We start from the raw sequence: 21186 nt of genomic DNA, 5'->3' as shown, positions 1-21186 counted from the left end.
ATGTCTGGGTTGCAGAATATGGTTCACAGTTCTAGGCATCTGAGTTTGAGGATATATCTAAGTTAAAAAATAGGCTGACCGTTTAGCTATCTGATCCATTACTAGTGATCAATGTGGGGGCAATTAGTGAGTGAAGATCAAGGAAAATGTGGAATGATCTTTTACCCGCAAGCACTTTACAGTTGCAAGGATGTTAAAAATAACGTTTATATGGAATGAAACTGATGGCTGTTTTATGTGAATCTGCTAAAACCTGACACGTCTGACCTCTCTGGGATGAAGTAACCTGTGTGAAGATCCAGTTTACTTTCTAGATGATTAGAGGGGAGTCTGTCCACTTACCTGAACAGTGTGGAAAATCAAATCTCCTAATGGGCGTCACTTGGCTTGATTACACGAGTGGCTGTTAGCCGACAGGTAAAATAAATGGTCCTAATTGGGGCTGCAGCCTAGCGTTGCTGTTTGGGTCCTGCGGCCATGACAGATGGGCCCTTATATTCATGTAATCAGTGAGGGGGTTTGAGCACTCATGCAGACTTGGGCCCATTAAAGTTCATTGCAGTTGGTGAGTCTTTGGCTGCCATCTGGTGGGCATGCATGGAATTAGTGTACCTATGTTTGGACTTTGCGCTTCTACTCTCTGTTTATGTGGGTTTTCTTTGGCTACTCCGGTTTTCCCCACAGTTCAAAGACAAACCGTTCAGGTGATGGGTGAGTCTAAATTGCGCTTAGCATGTGAGAGTGTTGGTCGTATGATGGATAGTCTACATAACATGTCCGTTTTCTGCCTCAGACCTGCTATGACTTTTCATTGGAAAAGCAGTTGTGGTAGATGACAGTGTTGATTTTTGTTTGAGGTACTCAAACTCTTTCTCATCTGAATGTTTGGTTATGGTCATTCAACATTATTTTAATTAATTTAATTAGGTACGTCAGAGAGGAAGCTTGTGCCCGACTAGACACATATCGATTTGAACTTTCGATTTATATTTGGGAACATAAGTAGACTTGTGAAAATTCCACCATGAATACCGCTGTGGTGGTTCAGTCATGCTCACATTAGATGATGGACGTTTTCAAGAAACACGGCCCATCGATGGCAATTTCTTTTGCTTTACACAGATGCTTGGTGGTTAATCGATATTTTTCACATCATCATGCAAAATGGTCTGTGTTTCTTCAGTTCCACTCCTTGTGTTTAACATCTCCGGGAACGTGAGATCTTTATGTGCTTGTAAATGGTCTGTGTTCCACTTGCAGAACGCCCAGCTGAGTGAGCATAACGTCGGCTCCATGTGTGAGATTATGGGAACAGGCTGTTCTTCAGGTTGTTCTTCATGCAAATTCAGGTGCTCATATGATGCTCACATGTCTGTTGCAGCACATGTAACCTTTCAGGCATTAGGCATTTGGTTGTGTCACATGCAAAGAAAATGTGTTAAAAAGCTGTTGTACACCTTGATGTTACTTATTCCGAGTATGTAAAAATTAAAAACAGAAAATGCAGTAAGCTTTTGATAGTGTTGATAGTGTGATTGGAGCTCTCAAATGGAAGCGTTTAATCGTGATCTTGTTATTCAGAGTTCTGATGTCAGGGTCTATGTTCGTCGATGCCGGTTAATGAGCTCCATGCTCTGCAGCCATACATGTCCAAGTTTATCCCGTAGCTTTGCCAGAGTGCATACTATCCAGCCCTGTCCGGCTGGTGTTTATGCTGCGGTGAGGGACACGTCAACCCGAGCCAAGAAAGGGGCTTTGCAGAGCAGCGCGGTGACGAGCAACAACATTTATCTTTGTGGCCGATTCAAGTGAATTTCTGCCCTGCAGGAACCTTTACCGCGTTTTCCATCCTCCGTTTAGCAAAAGCCCGAATGGTTAACCTGTCATCAGATCCCGTAAGCTGCCTGCATTCTCTAAAGGAAAGCAGGCCACTCTAAGTGGAATGGGGAACAGTACAAAACCTGCTTTGTGTTTGTGTTTATCGCCCTGAACCATGGTGATGGGCCTGCGCCAAGTGTAAATTTTAAGTTGAAGTTTCCAGGATAATTCCAGCACAAGTTGCACATGATTCTACATGCTTTTTCAGTCATATGACTTGGTCTTTATTAGTCACCAGTAGAACTGTTGGTTTCATTTAAAAGCTTTTGTAACTGTACTGTAGCACTTATTGGTAAACTGGTCCAGCTGTCCAGAGGCTTATTAGAAACCAAATGAGCTGTTTAGCTTCAGGCTGGAAGTCGGTGCAGATGGGAGTGCGAAAAAGGTGTAAGACTTTGGGCCTCCTGGGTTTCAAAGTTGTGTAGCTCTCTGATTATGCCCAAGAAGCCCCAGGAAATATGAATGTGTTTCTCCAGTGGATGGACAGCTTCCATGTTAGCGATGTCTTGCTCCAGGTGGCTCTCATTCCATGACAAATTCCTAGCGACCCTCTTAATTACGGCCATGCTGGGTGATATTCTGGCCTCATCGGCAGATCGGGTGAACGGTGAAAATAAACAGGCGAGGGGGACAGAGATTGATGGTGTGTGGTGTTGAAGGCACAGCCTGGATAGCATGAAACTGCTCTGGAGGTGGATGTTGAGAGAAATGCTCGTTGGGCTTGTTAGTCAGGCGAGGATCAAGATGATGATGATCTGGCCCAAGGTGTGATTGTGTTAAGGAAGGTTTATTTTAAACAAGCACTTATTAATCTCCGTTATGAAGCGTTTATCCCTGTCATCGCTTAGACAGTGATTATGCAATTTGGACATCTTTGCTCTGCTTATTGTTCTTGTCTCAGATACATCGAGAACCTCAGCAAAAAGACGTGATGGTCCGTGGGTTTGCGGTGGCCCAGTGAGAGGCCAGCACTGATGGCCTGGGCTTGGTTTTTTTGCACGTAGTATCCTGGACGTTTGCTTGCTGATTCGCTGACTGTACAGTCATGACTTAAAGGATGCGGTGAAGAATTCAGGGAGGCTCCTCAGCTAGAGGAGAGTTCCTTGGGTGATAGCATCTCTTTAAATAAGCTTGTCACATCAATTTTTCGTAAACGTCTGAAGTACCTCTTTGGAGTTGGATGCATTTCGAGAAGAAGTTGAACTGACAGAATGAGTCATGGTGTTTGTTTTTCAGTAGCCCTTCGATTTGGGAGTTGGTGGTTCCTTAGCCACTGGAATAGCAGTTATTGTTGGCTGGTTCTGTTGGCTGAGCATAGTGCTGCCCAGTGTGGTATTGCTGGTTTCTGGTGCTTTCTCATGGATACCACCTCACGGGTGCTTTGTTTGTTTTTGAAGGAATGACATGGATGACACAGTATCCTCATGCTAAAGGCCGTAGTATTGAAATTGCCTGAACTTTGCAGACTTGGAGATTTCCACACCAGGTTAATTGCAGCAGTTTACCACAGTGGCAGTGTTGGGTTTTACATAATCTTTCTAAATCCCTTGCAGCACAGTAGACTTTCAGTGGTCGAATGACAGACACAGAAGAATGACTAATTTTTGGGTGGCTGATTACAGAACATAAGATGATATTTACACAGTACATTTTGGTTTTGGAAGGGCAGACGTTAGGTTTGTTCAAAGTATTAGTCTGGTTAGCCTGTGGTTTCTGGCTGTTGGGCATTTAGCATACATACTAATGAACAGAAAGCCTCTGTATATTTACTGAAACCTGGAACTGAGGATTCATCTGCACGAACAGCAGTAGCCTCTGCCGCCTCTCAGTTTCGTAGCAGCCAGTCATCGGTCTCCGTGCCGTTCAACTGGGAAGTCAGCTTGCTAGCACCTTGATGGTTATGTTCTTTGACGTATGCCATGCTGTCTGTGTTCTGTCATGGTTTTCTGCTTCTCATATGCCCCCCCCAGACAAACCTCAGGCACCCTGGATCCGGCACCACAAGAGTGGCGTGTTGGCAGTCCCTCTGTATTTCTGTTTTGTTCATTTATCAGGCTGGATCACTAACAGTGAAGGTATTGGTAACCCAAGGAACAGCGTTTCTTCTCTTGGACCGGGTGTGAGCGTAGTCGTGAAAGTGTTCCATTTTAACACGAGTGAGACGTGCGGTTCCGACGCTCCAAATATGCAAAGGCCCAAAGTGTAAATACACTGTCAATGTTCCTGTAATCATTGTTAAATGCTGTTTTGACTGTAAGCGATACCAGATGTAATTTAGTCATGCGCAATGCTGAAATACTGTGAAATATGCATTTTGATTCTTTGAATTTTCCTTGCGTTTTTGGGTGTTAGCTTGATTCTTTGACTCTTTCTGATATGTTAATGAAACCTTTAAATCACCTCTCCCTTAGGGAATGTGCACAGATGTAGTACATTTAAATAGTAGAATTAACTTTGCTCTGTATATGCCTTTAAATAAAGAACAGCCCCCTACACACACACACACACACACACATACAGGTAACTTATGTTCTTCTGGAAAACATTGACATCAGCTCCTAATTAACATTAATTATTCCAGGTGTGCTGTAAAGACAACCGCATATGGTTTTAATTCAGAGGAGGTGCTACATTTATCCAACGTGTCTCCATTCCTGTAACATTTGCTATGTTCACAGGTCCTCACAGATCTGGTCACTTGCTCTGTTTGTCACATTGTGTGGTCAGTCTTCATCTGCCTGTTTAATTCACCATCAGCCGGTTGCTATGGGCTGCTCACCGAATCGGCTTCACCCCCTCCTCTGCTTTGAATTCTTATTAGGGTGGCTGGATCTGGCTGAAATCAATCTCATGCCAAGTCCTTTTTCTTTTTTAAATAAAATGAAGCCTCTCTGTGCACATACTGTGCAGACTGCTCCGCAATTTCTGAGCTTCTCCCAAATATTAATAGACTACCTCATAATCAAATTGCTGGGTCCATCTAAGCCGACTAGTAACTTTGCTTTTCTAATGGAATGTTAGAGGTTAAATATCGTTTTATATACCATATAATCTATGACATTTATTACTCATTAAAACTGACTGCCAGTCTGGAAAATTTTAATGTGGAATTTGTCCTGAAACATTGGTGTTAAATTCTGACGCTCGAGTGAAATGTGTGCAGTCCATCCCCTGACGCCCAACCCAAGGAGCGCAGCTTGTGCCATCAGAGAACCATGACAGTATGAGCTTTTTGTAGCTAGAAAGGCTTTTATTTCTCAGTCAGTACAGGATACACAAAACAGTACATGTAAACTCCACTTTTGGCACCCAATAGTTCAATAAATAAACAAGTTGCCGTCTTTTAGCGGTGCTACCTGAATAAATAAACCTTAACTTTCCAATAAATAGATAATCAACAGTAAAGATGCATTGCATCAACCTTTCTGCAGTTGGGCAGAGGAGACCCAACAAAGGTGGAGGTGAATTCGCTCTGCGTGGTGGAGAAAGTCCGAGGGCAGGCGTCAACGGATTCTGAACATGCTCTGTAACAGTACTCGTGTGGGAAAGGTACAAGCAGAGTTAGCGCAAAGCCGCAAGTGATTTACCAGGCAGGTGATGCACTGAAAACAGCTGTGATCCTGCTAGAGGAAAACAGGGATGGAGTGGGACTGAGCATTAGCATTTCATGGGAAATGCATCGGGTGACACAAATATCAGCTTAATGCTGAGTTCCACCACAAATTACTTTGCACCATGTCTGTTTCAGGTCCTCATTTGGAAGTTATTTGAATGTGGGCCAGGAGAAAGCTTCAGGCTAATGATTCCCCTATATTGTAGACAAAGCATGCTGCGTTTGCCTGGGTGGCTCGTAAGAATTGCCATGAGCACATCTGAGCAGAGAGCTGTCCCTGTTACGGTTTTATTACACCGGGTGTCGAGTCCACATGGGGCCCATGCTCCCCAGGAGGGATTTTGGCCCTTGTGGGGCCGCGTGGTTCTGCTGTGTCTAGTCCTGAGGGTGTGCTCTGCCGTTCTGCTGCTCTGATACCTTGATCAGTTGTTTCACCTGGAATCGTTTGGGACACAGTCCAGATTAAAACCATCATGGGGTGGAGCAGCATCGCTTAGCAGTCAGAGATGAAAAAGAGACAAAGTGTTTGGGAAGGTGAGGCGGGAAGCTGGGGATGCGACGTGGCTCAGTGGCTGGACAGAGGGAACTTAAACACCCCTATCTCTGATCTAAATGGCAGAATTTAGTGCTGCCTTATTCAGAATGAAACATGCTCTAACTGACACTTAATCTGTTTTAGCTGGATTTCAGCATTTGCCTGTGACTGTTTTGTCTTGAAGTTCCTTATCACTTGAAATCTCGTGTATTTTGTGTACGGTTGTATGTAGGATTGCCTGTGTTTTCTCTCAGCGAGTGTTCATGTACTGGCCCTAGTTTCTGAGTGTTGGACAGACATTACTGTATGCTCCTTCTTGGTAGCTAATGACCTGAAGGTACTTCAGTAGGGCTTAGCACGGTGTAGCTTCCCTATGAACAATTACAAAATGCGCTCGTTAGTATTTCAGCGTAAAGTTTTCTTTTTCTTGTATTGAACCGTGTTGTTTTGCGGTGTGAGATTAATTCAGTATGTGATTTCTCCACACATCGTGAAATAATGGTGATGCTGACAGAATCACGGCAAGTTCACACTTATGTAAATTGGGATTTTAAGTTTGTCTATTGAGCAGTAATGCATACATATGACAATAATGCTTTGTATAATTATGAAATAATATAAAAGAATCGGGACACAGATGCCTCCTGGTTGGGGACGAGTTGCTGCCCCCCAGAGGAGTTGTAGTATTTCGGGGTCTTGTTCACAAGTGAAGGAAGTAGAGAACGGGAGCTCGACAGATGGATCGGTGCAGCGTTGGCAGTAATGCGGACGCTGTACTGTTCTCTGGTGGTGAAACGGACGCTGAGCTGGAAGGCAAAGATATGGTGAGATAAGGTGAGGGTTTTGGACGTTCAGGAAGGGCTCAATGTAGAGCCACTGCTCCTCCGCATCAAAAGGAGCCAGCTGAGGTGGTTCAGGCATCTGTCTGTGATGCCTCCTGGACGCCTCCCTGGGGCATGTCCAATCAGGAGGAGGCCCCGGGGCAGACCCAGGGCATGCTGGGGAGATTGTATCCCTCGGCTGGCCTGTACCACCTTGGTATTCCCCTGGAGGTGGTGGCTGGTGAGAGGGAGGTCTGGGCATCCCTGCTTGGACTGCTGCCCCCTTGACCTGACCCCGGATAAGCAGCGGAAAATGGATGGATGGAGAATCAGGACACTGCATAACCATGTTAAACCTTAAACTTTACCCTAAAAATACTGGCCAATTAAGGCAGGTTTTATAAAGCCCAAATCATTAGCTTGTGACTAGAGTAGAGCATTCTATAAAATACACATAATGTACTGTATAATAGTCCTTTATGTGAACATAATCTCGTTTTATGCAATGATTTTATTCTACTCATTAGCAGTAGAAAATATGAAAGTAGATATGTTTTTCATTTTTGGGAGGGAAGGAGGATGTGTTTTTTATCCTATAAAGTGAAACTGAAATCTGTTGGTATTTTTTATGACAGAAATATTGAATTATAGCTGTAGATGGTGCAGTTTGGCCCAAATTCGAGTGAATGCTTATCAGTTAAATATACATCATACAACTTCACCGCTTTGTCTGAAGTCGTATTTACGAAGGATTTGTGCTCACAGAGACCCATGTTGGCGTGTCTTTTCTGGGTGATTCTGTGAGGGGAAATTGAAGCCAACATTTGAAATTGCTTCTGTCACATGAAAGGAGGAGCGACTCAGCCAAATATTGGAGGGGGCTCCTCCAAGGACTTCTGAAAACTTTAAAGAGCAACTAAAGATGAACACGGTGAGTCTCAATTTTGCTTTGGGTGCATTTTTGTGATAAACGAGGTAGATTTTCATCTGTAGAAGGTAATTCAAAGACCTCTGAAAGCCGTTCCTTCAAACCAGTTTGGGTATCTTTTTTTTGCATGCAACCTCCCAGTTTGAGTTAGTAGTAGGTAGCTTCAAATTGAAGTACATGTTCTTAATTATAGGTAATATGTCATCAAGATAATAGGAAAAGTGTCCAATCAGGGGAATGAACTATATTCCAACTTTTTGTCTCTTTCACAATGAATAGTTTAAAGAGCAATGAAAGTAATTAGGCCTTTCAGATGGGCAGAATATGCGGGTTCCTGTTCCGCTTCCCCACAGCCTCTGAGGTTACTGTTGACCAGCCTGGTCATCCATGGGTAGGTCAGGTGACCACTGTTGGTGGCTCGGGCCTTCTTATTGGTCCAAGTGGTCCCTGAGATCACACGCAGCCGCACTCACGGGCCGACACCTGGTGGATGGTGTAGTACTTGTTGTTGTTGTCCAGGAAGGAGACGTCGTCTTCGTAGGTAGTTGGCCTACAGCAGGGGCTGTGCCGTGCCCTGTCCTGCCGGCCCAGGCCCAGCACGCCCGTCTTCTTCATGTGCTCCAGCGACACGTCGTAGTTGCGGCGGTGCATGAAGCAGCGCCCGCTGCAGTAGCGGAACAGCAGCGTCTCGTCGCTGTTGTAGCCGAGGCCCAGCTCGCTGACACTCACCACCGCCTCTCGCAGGGAGCATGGCTTCAGGCCCTTCCTGGCCCGCTTGGTCCTGCGGCCCTGTACCGCCCTCCTGTCCGCCAGGGTCCCAATGACCTGCTGGAGCTCCCCCTGGGTGAAGCTCTGGAACATCGATGAGACTGCAATGCAAAATGGGTGTTAAGTCAACAACCACCATGCTTCCAGAGTAAAGCTACTCATTATCCTACCCGTCCAGCTCCATATGCCCTATTCCTCTAGTGAAGCTTTGATTAGACATGCATTCCGCCTGTATGTACATTTCCATTCTCAAAAACAGGCAACACCATTATTTTCCTGTGAATCATTCATACTATCTCACTGCGGTGACTAAGTCTTCTCCTCCCTTGGGATCTCCACACACTGGTTGCCCTGTGAGTGTGCTAACCCACTGCCATTCGCTGAAGATTCAGGAAGACCAGCTGAATGTTAGCTAATTCTAAGCAACAAAATTAGTGCATGCTCGGCTCCTTGTGCCCGGGTCTGCCTGTGCTTTGGCACTAACAGATCAGTTTGGTATTCACCTGAGGGCTTGTGTGGGCATCAGCGCTGCAGTTACTGTCATAATCCAGAATTTCACTCACGGAGGTTTTACTTTCACACAACTTTTCTGAGGACAGAACAAAAAATGATTGGTTAAGAGAGAGAACCAATCAGACTGTAGAAGAGGTGGGTCCCACCATCTCCTCTACAATCTGACTGGTTATCTCTCATAACCAATCATTTTTTGTTCTGCCCTCAGAACATTTTTTGTGTAAGTAAAACCTCCATGAGCCAGTATTTCAAGGCAGCCCAAATCTGATGTGGTATCATTTCTAGGAAGCCGAACAGCTCATCTTCCTGCTGTACAGCTTCTAGGTCTGAAACCCCAAGCTGTAACACAGGGATGGCCTGGTGTAGGAGGAGCCTGTTGTGTACTAGGAACTGGGTGAAGCTGGGGATCTTACATTCCACCAGGATAGACTCCAGGTCGTCCGTCGCCCTGCGGCTTCTCTGATGGCCAGCTGCTCGAAATATGGATGGTGACAGTTGTCTCTCTGGAGAGTGGACAGCCCGGGAATGGAGGTGCTTGGCGCCCGTGGGAATTGTAGTTCTAGTGAAGATGTCGAAGAGCGCCGTCCCGCAGAACATGAAGGCGATGGCAGCACACGTCCATAACCTCATCTTAGACTGAGTAGGAGCATTGAAACTCTACAAGACAAAATAACCAGGGATGGTTGTCACACAGGTGCCATCATCATCGCATGATCAGGGTATGAAGGAGTCCTTTAAGGTCTGCCTGATTGGACAGCTCACCTCGAGCGAGTGTTTGTGTAGCAAGCAGTTCTCTTTGACTCCAGGACAGACTCAGAAGCTGCCTTTGGGATGATTGATCCAGGACTGATTTGTCCTGGTGTTAGGTGTAATTCTACTTGCAGGAGTGGTATGACGTAACCCCGAGCTCCCCCTCTAACGAGAGAAACATGTGACTAGCCTCTCTGAGCTTCATTGGCCTGGCATCATCACAGCTAACCACACGCATTACGTTGTTTCAGACTCTGCTGCCAGGTGAATGTGTGAACATGTGTATAGGTGTTATGTAAGGGCTGCGGTTATACGAAAATAATGACAGCTTGTGTAATACTAACCAAGTTGGAACTAATTATTTTCATATAACCGTACACCTCAACAGAGTTCAGGTTCGGAAAGTTAAAGTCCAGACCAAGATTTTGTTTCAACCAAACAGCTGAGTGTCATCTTTGCAGAGTAATCAACTGGTTGGTTGAAACAAAATCTTGGTCTGGATTGGTGGAAGTGGTTTATCTTGCTTATACGGTGGCTAATGAATAATAATTGGGAAAAAAAAAACCTAGTCAATTTTTCAAAAGAAAAGTACTTCAATTAGCATTTAATAATGTTCCTTTGTGTCTTTAAAAATACACCCTCTATAAGGAGAGTGTCTGGTCACGCCTCGCTGGAAACAAGCCCATTACCATAGAACGTACGTTACCAAGAATACCGTGGCGTTTCAAAAACCAAGGAAAACGATGCCGTTAAGAATAACTGCTTATAATAAAAGTCACATATATTAACATGTTTAAATTTACGTTTTTAATAAAACATTAGTATGCATTAATATAGAGCTGTTAGGCTGCCAATGTTACTTCTGCAAAAATGTGACATCTCTGGATAAATAAGAAATAGTGTCTTGTAGTATAAGTAATGTACATGGCATTAGTGTGATGTCTGGCAGGACAGAGCGTGGGGTTGGACATTCGCACCTGGGCCTTTTTCTGCGCTTGGGACCAGAACTTTCTCTTAGGATCCGTACTGGGACACCCTGACTTTGCCGAGTTTGATGTGTCCCTGGGTCAAAAAGGGAGAGGCTGGCATTTCTCGTCTTTAACCAATTACTATCTTCATTATATAACATAAGAACATAAGAATGTTATAAACAAGAGGAGGCCATTTGGGACATTGGGCTCGCTTGGAGGGAATTGAACTAATAATTTAAAGTTGGCAGGATATTGTCAAGTTCAGATTTGAAGGAATGTAGGATTTTAGCTTGCACTACCCCTTACCCAGACTATTCCATACTCTAATTACATGCTGTGAGTAGAAGTTCTTTTTCAGATGCAAACTAAAATGTTCAACTAATTTCCATGGTTTCTTGAATTAGAACTTACTTTGAAGAAACAATTCGGATGAACAGCATCTAAACCTGTTAGAATCTTATATAACCGGATCGTGTCACCCCTTAGTCTCCTTTGCTTGAGGCCAAATAACTAATCTCTGCCGACGTCTCTGCTTGTAAGACATCCCCCTTGTAGCCCTGCGTTGGACTGCCTCTAAAGCAGCCAGGTCCTGGACACAGTATTCGAGATGAGGTCTTACGAGGCAATTATATCATCCTAGCTTCACTCCATTGATTTAAACTCAGCACACCTAAAGATGTATCCCAGCATCCTGTTTGCCTTTTTATCTGCTTCCCTACATTGGCGAGAGTGAGACATGGAAGTATCAGTATTCACACCCAGAACTTTCTCATAATCCATCCATTCATCTTCCAAACCGCTTATCCTACTGGGTCGCGGGGGGTCCGGAGCCTATCCCGGAAGCAATGGGCACGAGGCAGGGAACAACCCAGGATGGGGGGCCAGCCCATCACAGGGCACACTCACACACCATTCACTCTCACACGCACACCTAGGGGCAATTTAGCAACTCCAATTAGCCTCAGCATGTTTTTGAACTGTGGGGGGAAACCGGAGTACCCGGAGGAAACCCCACGACGACATGGGGAGAACATGCAAACTCCACACACATGTGACCCAGGCGGAGACTCGAACCTGCATCCCAGAGGTGTGAGGTAACAGTGCTAACCACTGCACCACCATGCCACCCCCTATTATTATTATTATTTTATTATTTTATTATTATTATTATTATTATTATTATTATTGTTAAATAGACACAGACATTTCTCCGTACAGCCTTTGCAGGTAAGCATGTTACAAAACACAGTCTGTACACCATGTCCATTAAGAAACAGCACACAATGAAACAGTTACTGTACTTTAGAAATCTGCGTACCTTTCCACAAAAGAAAAAGCTGGTCTTAATTAATGTGGTGATTTCATACAATGAAGACTGTGATTGGTAGAAGTGAAACGCAAGCCCCTCCCTCGTTGACCCGTGGACACGTCGAACTCCGCAAAATCAGTATTAAGGCAGAGGTGAAGGGGTTGGCTGTCGCTTGATGTGGCCGGCCTCCACGGGCACCCACACTGTGGACTGTTACTCCAAGAAGCCCTTCCCTCCTACAGGCTGTATACTATTTCAGAGTGATATTATAGTTCGCTTCCTGTCCGCAATCTGTTCCCAACCTGGTCTACTCACATCACCCTATCACATTTATCTCTACTACACTTTGTACTGGTATTTTAGTTGTTTTTTTTTTCCTTCCCAGTTTGTGTTTGAAGGTAGGAGAGAGAAGCTTGACATTGAAGTACTTCTCCAGAGCAGGATGCTGCAAGCTGCTAACGTCTCTGGACGAATCCGGAGCGTTGGCTCAAAGTGCTTTGCCAGAACACGAAGAAGGCCTTTTGCTGGCTAGAGCCGATGAGAGTGTCTTCCAGAGCTTCCTACAACAAGCTCCGCTACCCTGTCATTTCCAATGCAGTTTATTAGGATGTTTCATACGGCAAGGCTTGTCCTCCTCAGGGGTCGTCCTTGTTGACTGTCTCATTTTTGAGTCTCCTACATGGACTCCTAATGAAGGTTTCTCTGAGAGTGTTACTCTGCGGCTTCCCCTACGTGCCTCATCCCTGATGCTCCGAAATGTTTACGCTACAGCTGATTGGCTTCCACTCTCCGCTGCCAGTAGACCCTTTGCAAACTGACCGCTACGTGTGCTGCCGGAGTAAACGTGAGTGAGTGCACCCCAGAACTTGTTCAGGACTGAAGGAAGCTACCAAGACCATTGTGTTTATCAGGACATACAGCTATGAGTCTAGCAGTTTCAGCCCAGCTGGTAACCTCATAAAAGTCCATATGAACACCATCTGGTCAATTAGTAAGAATGAACACATACTCTGCCTGGGTTTGACTTTCACAGTTTGTTTGTACAGCCTTTGAAAGGGACTGACTAGCGAATAAATATTACATTCATGTGCAAATCAGGCATGATTATCAAGAACTCGTCCTTCAAAATGGCTGTACTTAGCATAGGCCATTAACCTGGATTCATCTTGAGCCCGGAAGCACTTTGCTTTGCCGTTTGCTCTGTGGCATCATGTTCCGCACCCCAACCTGGCAAAGGCTCAATCGGGAGGGGCGGCCCAACAGGCCAGTGAGGACGGAAGAATCAAGCCACTGTGCACATTGTGACTGAAAGCTGGTGCAGATGGGAATGGGGTCCCATTGTGAGGGGAGTATGGGTGCGAGTGCCTGGATCCCCACCGAGGAGCCTAATTAGCGGCCGAAAAAGAGTCATTGTGCTTGATAGAGAGTGACGGGTGAGGAAGAGCCCGTCAGCTCCTCTCTGCCCAGCCCGCGGTACTGTGCGCTCTCTGTTTCGCTTGGATGTTTTGCCTCTTAGCCGGAGGGGGATTGATGAGCATAGATGGTGCAGAGAGAATACTTATTGTGCAGGCCATTCAGAGGCGTAAGTCTGCAGTTTTTCAAAGGGGGTTTGTGTGTGCAGCTATGCATTGGGTTCATTCTGACTTGAGACCATTGTGAATTGCCCACAATGCCAGGTTGCTACAACCAGACGCCGCCCAAGCAGCCCTGATCAAAGCTCACGTGTACTCAAGCTCTTCAGAAAAAACTCCTCCTTTCTGCCCCATTAAAGTGCCGTGGCCTCACTTATTTTCCAGGTTCTTCTTGTTCTTGCTGTACTTCGCGGTGATAATGAGGTGCACTGGGAGCTGTGTGTGTGTAATCCGGCCGCGTACGAGTGAGCCGCTCCTAGGTCTTTAAGTAAACGAGGTGTGAAGCGTAGCGTAACACAAGCTGCTGATTGAGCAGATACAAGCGGCCAGGAGCGCTGAGTGAAATGCAGCCTGTACACTTGAGGCCACACACTGGCAGTCAGCTGTTTGCTACATGCTATCCCGGATACTCTTAAGGTCCATCTGTATTTATCGCACAACGGGAAACAGATACATTTTCACCTGAGTTGCACAGGTTATGTAATTCGATGGCACGGTTTTCTCTGCGGCAATGTGCTTAAACGCCGCATTTATTACATTTAACGGGATAGGATAGGAAAGGGGGGCATTTAGAGGAATTCATGGAACATTTAGGTCACTTTCTGATGGTCTAATCTTGGGTTCAGTCTCAGCTCCACAGCTATGCCTTTCTGGCCCTGTAGAGTTTAAGCATTGCACATCATCAGGCAGAATACACAACTGGTATGTCTTAGGAGGTGAAAGTTATTAGCTATATAGACCACAGGTTATGGAATTAAGGGTCACAGGTTAAAGTTAGAGCCGTGGACTTTGGGTTAGGGTTATGGCATATGGGACAGGGGTTATTATTTAATGATTTAGTAGTTAAAGATTACAAGCTTAGGGGTGAAGACGGGCGCCATCACTGGGCACTGCAGTTACTGGTGCTGCGCTGGGACACAAAGAGCACTTTTGTTTAAATGTGTCGTATCTTGTTGCTTTGCTGACAGGTAGCGGCTAACAGTGGCAGCAGAAACAGGAGCAGCTAACAGGGGTGCTGTGCTGAGATCGGGGCAGGATTAGCAATAATGGCTGTCAGTTTGTCTGTCCTCACAAAGACATTCACCTGCAGTGGCAGGTGGGGGGGGGAGGTGGGCCCTACCAGCCCGTGCTAATCCCGCAGAACCACGGCCCCTCCCTGCCGGAGCTTGTGGCTTCTTCTGGGTAATTAAGTCACCGTTTGTTTTTCAGATGTGTGTGTAACATAGTTGCCCCCCCCCCCCCCCCCCCAATCTGCACACTTTTAATCGCAAAAGGACTGAACTAGTAATTAAATACAAATTTTGTACCCCCAAGACTGTTCACCATGTGGTCTGTTTTGCAAGACTTCATGCAATATTTGGCATTTCTTCCTCGTTGGATGGGGGTAAAAAATTAGAGGAGTTCGGAAAATGTCTCGTAACTTCGATTATCCAGAGTCAAGAGAAGCAGGGAAGAGATTCCGCAGCGGCAATGCTGGGGATGACTGCCCGCATCCCCCATTTAGCGTGAGTGGTACCAGTGGACTGAGCTAATCGCAAGCTAATACGAGCTAATCAGCCCTGACGGCGAGCTGTTAAGCTGTCTGAGCATACAGGCCATGTCAATCTGGCTTGACTCTGTGTGCTAACATGCACATCTCCCAGTTGTTTATCAGTACCAGCTGTGTGTCGGTGTTTAACAAGCCTGTGTACCTTTAATGGTTCTGCCACACACATGTGTGTTGCGAAAGAACAGATGTAGTAAACATGCATCAGTCCGCGGCTCCAGACCTTCTCTAGGTTCCTGCGTTTCTCCTGCTCGCCATTGGACTCTCATTGTCTCATCTTTTCCAGCAGCTGTAATATCTACCATATCGGTCTGTGTATAAATGGAAAGGAAAGTTCAGAAGTCAGCTCCTAAAGTAGCATTTTTGTTCCAAGATGATGCCCTGAATACCAACAATAAATACTTTCTGACTTTTGTGTCTAGCAGTGACTTTTTATATTGGTTGGAAACTCAAAAAAGCAAAAAACAAAAAAAGTTAAATGATAAATTGTATGAATGAAAAGAAAGATGCTATGCTTCAAGGCCTACTTTATTTTGCTCCCATATAATAAAAGAATTCATGCTGAAGTGGCGCTAATTTTATGATGTTAAAGAAGGATTATTAGTTTATATTTGAAAAATTTTTTTTACTGACATTTGGCCTCTGCTTGTAATCAAAAGGTTGTGCACCTTCTCGGAAAGTCTGGACGGGGAGCAGAATATTATATCATTGTTTGTCTTTGCCATTGTTTGAAGTGTCCCTGTTTAGGAAAGTTTGCTTCAAAACAAGAAACACTGGGATCTTGTCACGCCAGATGTCTGCTTCATATTTCTTACGCATCGGACACAGATGGCGTTCCCACATTCCAGGATTGGAGTCTGCAGGAGTTGAGATCTCCGTCCTGGGTCCCCCTCGTTCCGGGTGCAGCCTGAAAGGCAATGTCTTCTTGGGGATCTGCCTGCCAGGTGGGACGACTCAACCAGCCTGGACGGCTGCAGGGAGCCAGCAACTCGCCATGATTCACATCCGTGTCAAGACAGGGGCGCCCGACACATCTTGGGCCAGCCTCTTGCTTATATAAACACAGCGCTGCTTTTCAGGGGCAGCCGCTGAATGCCGCGCCGTGGGTGAAAATAGAAGCCGAGAGTGCGGTGCTGCTTGTGTCACTTTGAGAAAGGTCATGTCCTGCCACTGTCTGCCGTTGACGGCTCCATCTTAGCCCACATGTTTATGGGAAGATAGCGTGTACCCCCGGTTTGATTCATTGCCCCTAGCTGCAGGCCGGCTCGAGGTGCTGGGGTCCTGCTGTGTTTACTAAAGTCCGACGGCTCTTACTTTTTCATCAGAGTATTAAAAATGAAGTGAATCTCATTTCTGCTCAGTGAAGGTGTACGGCAGAGGTGTTTAATTGTAAACAATCAACCGAATAATGCATCTGTGAATGTTAGTACACAAGCACAAATATTACAAATTCTTCTGCTTTACGGTGGGGCTGCACAATGTTATATTCACTAAATCACCGTACCCTTATAAAATTTCCCAGAATCCTTAGCCAGGACTCCAGACTGGTTCCAAAGCACAGGTCTGCTGGTGGTTGTTCTGTGTCTGTCATCGGCTGGTTACATGCCTGTTATTGGTTAGTTCCCAGTGTGGGGTTAGTCGGTTATTTGTCATGTGTTGGTCAGGTTTGTGTCTTGTGACAGTTTTTATGTGTTTTGATTACTGAAGCTATCTGCAGTGAGTCACTTTGACCTGTTTGGAAGGTTCTTGATTATCCAGAGAGAAACTGGGGATGATTCACATCTCCAGACTGTATATGTTTGCGGTCTGACCGTGGTGCCCTTTGTCAGTGGTGAATAAGACTGACACTGGTAACTCTGAAAGCGATGCAAGTTTTACATACCAAACCGAATGATACATTTAGTGATTATAGTTGTGTTTATTTTGCCGTTTCAGGTAATGACTTAGCAGCATATTTCTTCTCAGTACAGCAATCACTCACCTAATCATTACCCCACGATGCCAGCTCTCACCATTCAGCTGTGCCTGAGTCATAACTCTCACCTTCACCTTCCAGCTGTGTGTTTCAGCGGTGCCTCAGATCGCTGACTTTGTGCCGATGGCACAGGAATATGATCACACGCTCACCTGTAGCTACACCATCCACCTACTCGCCATCTGTCCTACGCAAACATCATGAGATGAACCTCAACCCTCTCTCTCCTTTTTTTTCCAAGGCACAGCTTGACTTTTTGGGTCTGTTTTGTATGAATGAAGTAACGACGGACTGCCACACGCTCTTGTCAAGAGATATATAAAAATAAATTGAATTGAATTGTTTGGCTCACACCCTATGGCTTGGTTGAGTGTAACACTACATAAAGCATCACTCTGCCTTCAGGGAAATCACATAGACCTGTGCCAGCCCTCAAAAGTACTACCCAGAAACCTGATGGTGTTTTCACACACTGCTGGCATCTCGGCCCAGGGAATGCCTCTCGTACATCAGCGAGCGTGAAGAGGCGGGGAGAAGTGTCAGTGAGTTCCTTTTGGTTGCTAACTGGTGCCAGATACCACGGTCGCCCCAGGCAATCAGAATGCCATCTCCGATGAGCCCTCAGCCCATCGGTTTATGCTTCCTAACAGGCTGCGTGTCCGTCACCCCGCAGAAGAGAACCGCACGCCTGTTTGGGATCTGAAGGGGGTGATGACTGGGGCTTGGCTGGTTCTGAAGAATGCCCCAGAAGCAGACAGAGACAAGCCCCAGAAGCTCAGCCGAAAGCATGAGGCGTCAGCCGCATCAATTCGGCTTTTGATGGGCTCGTCTAGCCGCGATGGTGGCAAGTGGCCAACTTAGAGAGCACTTTTGACTACAGAAGAAAAGACCTTTGTTGATGTGTGCGCAGTGGGGTGAAAACTGATTCTTCTGTGTAAGAGAGAGCAGCAATCGTGGGACACGGCTGAGAGACGGAGTGTAGCTCAGGTTAATGCCGATGAGCAGTTTGAAAGCCTATCAGCTTAGCCTTCCTTTCCCTGCTGCCCCTGAAAGCCACGGACTCCTGACTTTTGTTACCAAGATGCTAATTATAACCTTAGCAACGTTTTTGAAAACAAACTGCACGGATCTGTTAATAAAAACTAATTCTGAAAAATCCTGAAGTGTGAATTCATTCGCCTATTAAAGATTTCCCACTTGCTATTACTATGATACGTGAACATAACATTTATTTAACTATTGACAGCAAAACAAAGGCATGGGCAGCCCACGGGGCCCAGGCATGGGAAGGGCGTTACCGTGTTTATGTAGTAGCGAATGTGGAGGCATGTTGTGACCACACTGGATGAGGGAAAGGAAAGGATGAGGCCTTACCGTATGCCCGGCTAATCCAGACTCTTCAGCCGTCCTGAGTAATGCCCATTAGGGTGCCCTAGGTCAGGACACCCAAGTCAAGGAATGTTGGCAGGGGGCTCGTGGGCCAGTCAGTGTGCTTGCATGGGCCGCCTGAAGATTCCTGGATGTCTCTTGATCCCTGTTGACGTAATTTGGCTTCTGGGGGTTCTGTCTTGCCGGGATCATCCAGTTCCGCTTTGTGCCCCGAGCTGAGCGTTCGGAGAGTCCCGCATGCTTTCGTAGTGTCTGTACCCCCACCCGCCAATGAAAGACAGATCCACAGGAGACTCAAAGATCCTCAGGAGCCTGAGTTCTGTCAGGCGTTGTAGCTTCTCATGCCCCCAGTGGTCAGATTGGGGCTGGAAACAGGTGCGACGGTCTCGTTAGGCTATGCAAATCGCGCTAATGGAAAAAGTGTATCGATGTTACAGCCGCAACAGACTAATGAAAATACAGTCGGGACTCCAAAAGACGTAAAGGCGGACGAGTGCAGCTCTCTTCATCACGTGCTGCTTTAGAGCGTCTTTGGTTGATGTGTTCTACTGCAAGCCCTTGGTCAAAAGATTAACGAGACGGGCCAAAAGATTAGGGAGACTCCAGATCCGACTGCATCAGTACATCGCAAACCATTGTCAGGAATTCTGGAGCGGCTCCATGCTCCAGACCATTTCTTGGATTCTGTGGCATATCCAAAGGGTGGCTCTTCTGAGACTCTTCAGGTGAGTGCTAGGGTCTGCACTACCTCTGAGAGCATATTCTGAACTGAGGTTGCACGATTACTTGAAAAAGACCAGCTTGCTTCTGCTTGGGCTGGTTTCCAGCACCCTTGGTCGAGTCAGCACCAGGCCTTCCAGGTTACAATCAGCACAGGCACAACCGGAGTCCAGTCAGCTCCACGGGTCTCTATGTCTAGGATTTACAGGACTCTGGCAGAATGGGCAGATACTGCAGTAATAAGGAGTGCCTTCTCCTTTTTTCCCTGGTGAGTTGAGCACAGCTGCGCCTCCTCTCGACTCCTGGCACGTGTCCTTTGCTGTTACGCCTCCCCTCTAACTCTTATCCTAACACTGCTGCTCTCAAGGTTGGGAGAGCCAGCTGGGGGACAGATACTCACTCTGGCTCCTCCCCCCCAGGCTGGGTAGACCAATGGCAGGGCCGGATTCCCCCACACATGCAAATCTGATGCATCTGCATGCTGATCTTCCACAAACAGCTCTGGCAGAGAGAGGGTACTGGCCCGGACGTGTGTCTTCCTTGCTATTCCTGGGTAGCTGGATGGCAACGTTTTACTGGAGCTGAGACAGGGGCCAGGACCCCTTCAGCAATTCTCATTCCATCCCCCCCCCTCCCCCCCATAAAACTGTCTCACCTTTATCTCAAGTCAACTTTCTTGGCCTTGTAAACATATCTGCATTGTACTCACATACCGCGTATTACTATTGTGTATAGATGGGTAAAACCAAGGCAATAATTAAGCCAGTGTAATGTGTCCTGGGATTCAGGTGTTCTATCTGGGGTCCAGTTCACAATGAGGTACGTCCCCCCCCCCCTCCCCCAGAGGGTGTATTCCTCGCACCTGTGTACGTGGGAAATGGTCTATTTTATTCACATATTTTCCATGTGACACTCTTTGCTCTCTGCTTTTGTAGTCGACCCTTCCACATGCCGGTGGTTAGGGGCACAGACCCCCCCCCCCCCCCCACACAATCTGGAAAATCCACATAAAATGCTTTGGTCCTCTTGGTGAGCAAAGTGAACATGCGAGCGGAGCGAAGAAAGAGGGAAAGGATGAGAAACCCGAGGCACAAAAAAACTCTGGGGTCACTGTGAGATCACTGCGGGAAATCACCTGAGAGTCTGCTGTGAACACGCACTGGACATGCACTGGATATGCACTGGACGTAGATTTCATGTATCTATGAGTAAGGACACCTTTTGTGTGTTGTCTGGTTTCGAAAAACTCCCAAAAAATTCCCATTTGATTTCTTCTGCCTAGCCCACGGTATGTCAAACCGCGATGCAAAAGAATCGACTGTATATTCATGTGGTAGGTCAGTATTTTGGACTTGTGTCAGAAAAGGTAGCTTTAATCAGGGTGAACAAATAAACTTTAAGGATGCAGGGTATCTGGGAGCACCAGTGTGCCGGAGATTAGGCGGCCCTGAAGGGTGGCACTCCTCCAACCTCCATCGTTTGCATCGCTTCCCGTGACTCAAGATACAGCCTTCGTCTTACAAACTGCTGCCCTGTGGACTCACCTGCATATTCCCTATGACCCTGATGAGGACCACTGGAAGATGGACAGAAGAACACACACCCGTGGGCACGTGCAGAGAGGTCTGAGGTAAGACTGTTTTTCCCATAATCACCCACTGTTTGTTTCTGCACACATTACATGACTGCTTGTTATGTTAACAATAAGAGTAGTGTTTCTCATCTCCGCTTAATGGTTTTTGAGGGGAGTTGTCTCCTTCAGACAGCCCTCAGCCCCTCGAGTCAGCTGTGCTTCATCTCAAACAGCGAGGGCAGCCGGACTTTCACGCAGTTTACATT

General features: G+C 46.3%; 1 protein-coding gene across 2 annotated transcripts; it reads right to left on the bottom strand.

Moving 5' to 3' along the window:
• Positions 1 to 5107: 5107 nt before the first annotated feature.
• Positions 5108 to 19696, bottom strand: nrtn (neurturin). 2 transcript variants are annotated; one of them, XM_048989899.1, is made up of 4 exons: positions 18613 to 19696; positions 15487 to 15574; positions 9470 to 9713; positions 5108 to 8644 (listed from the first exon to the last, which is right to left on the bottom strand). In XM_048989899.1, the coding sequence occupies exons 3-4, from the start codon at positions 9684 to 9686 to the stop codon at positions 8229 to 8231; spliced, it is 633 nt and encodes a 210-aa protein (XP_048845856.1). In that variant the 5' UTR covers positions 9687 to 9713; positions 15487 to 15574; positions 18613 to 19696; the 3' UTR covers positions 5108 to 8228. The 2 variants fall into 2 exon arrangements, with proteins under 2 accessions (XP_048845856.1, XP_048845855.1); XM_048989898.1 differs by lacking the exon at positions 15487 to 15574.
• Positions 19697 to 21186: the final 1490 nt, after the last annotated feature.

Source organism: Brienomyrus brachyistius, chromosome 21 (genome assembly GCF_023856365.1).
Source record: "Brienomyrus brachyistius isolate T26 chromosome 21, BBRACH_0.4, whole genome shotgun sequence".
NCBI lineage: Eukaryota > Metazoa > Chordata > Actinopteri > Osteoglossiformes > Mormyridae > Brienomyrus > Brienomyrus brachyistius.
Note: the sequence above shows the minus strand (reverse complement) of the source record. Positions and strands in the feature narration are given on the sequence as shown.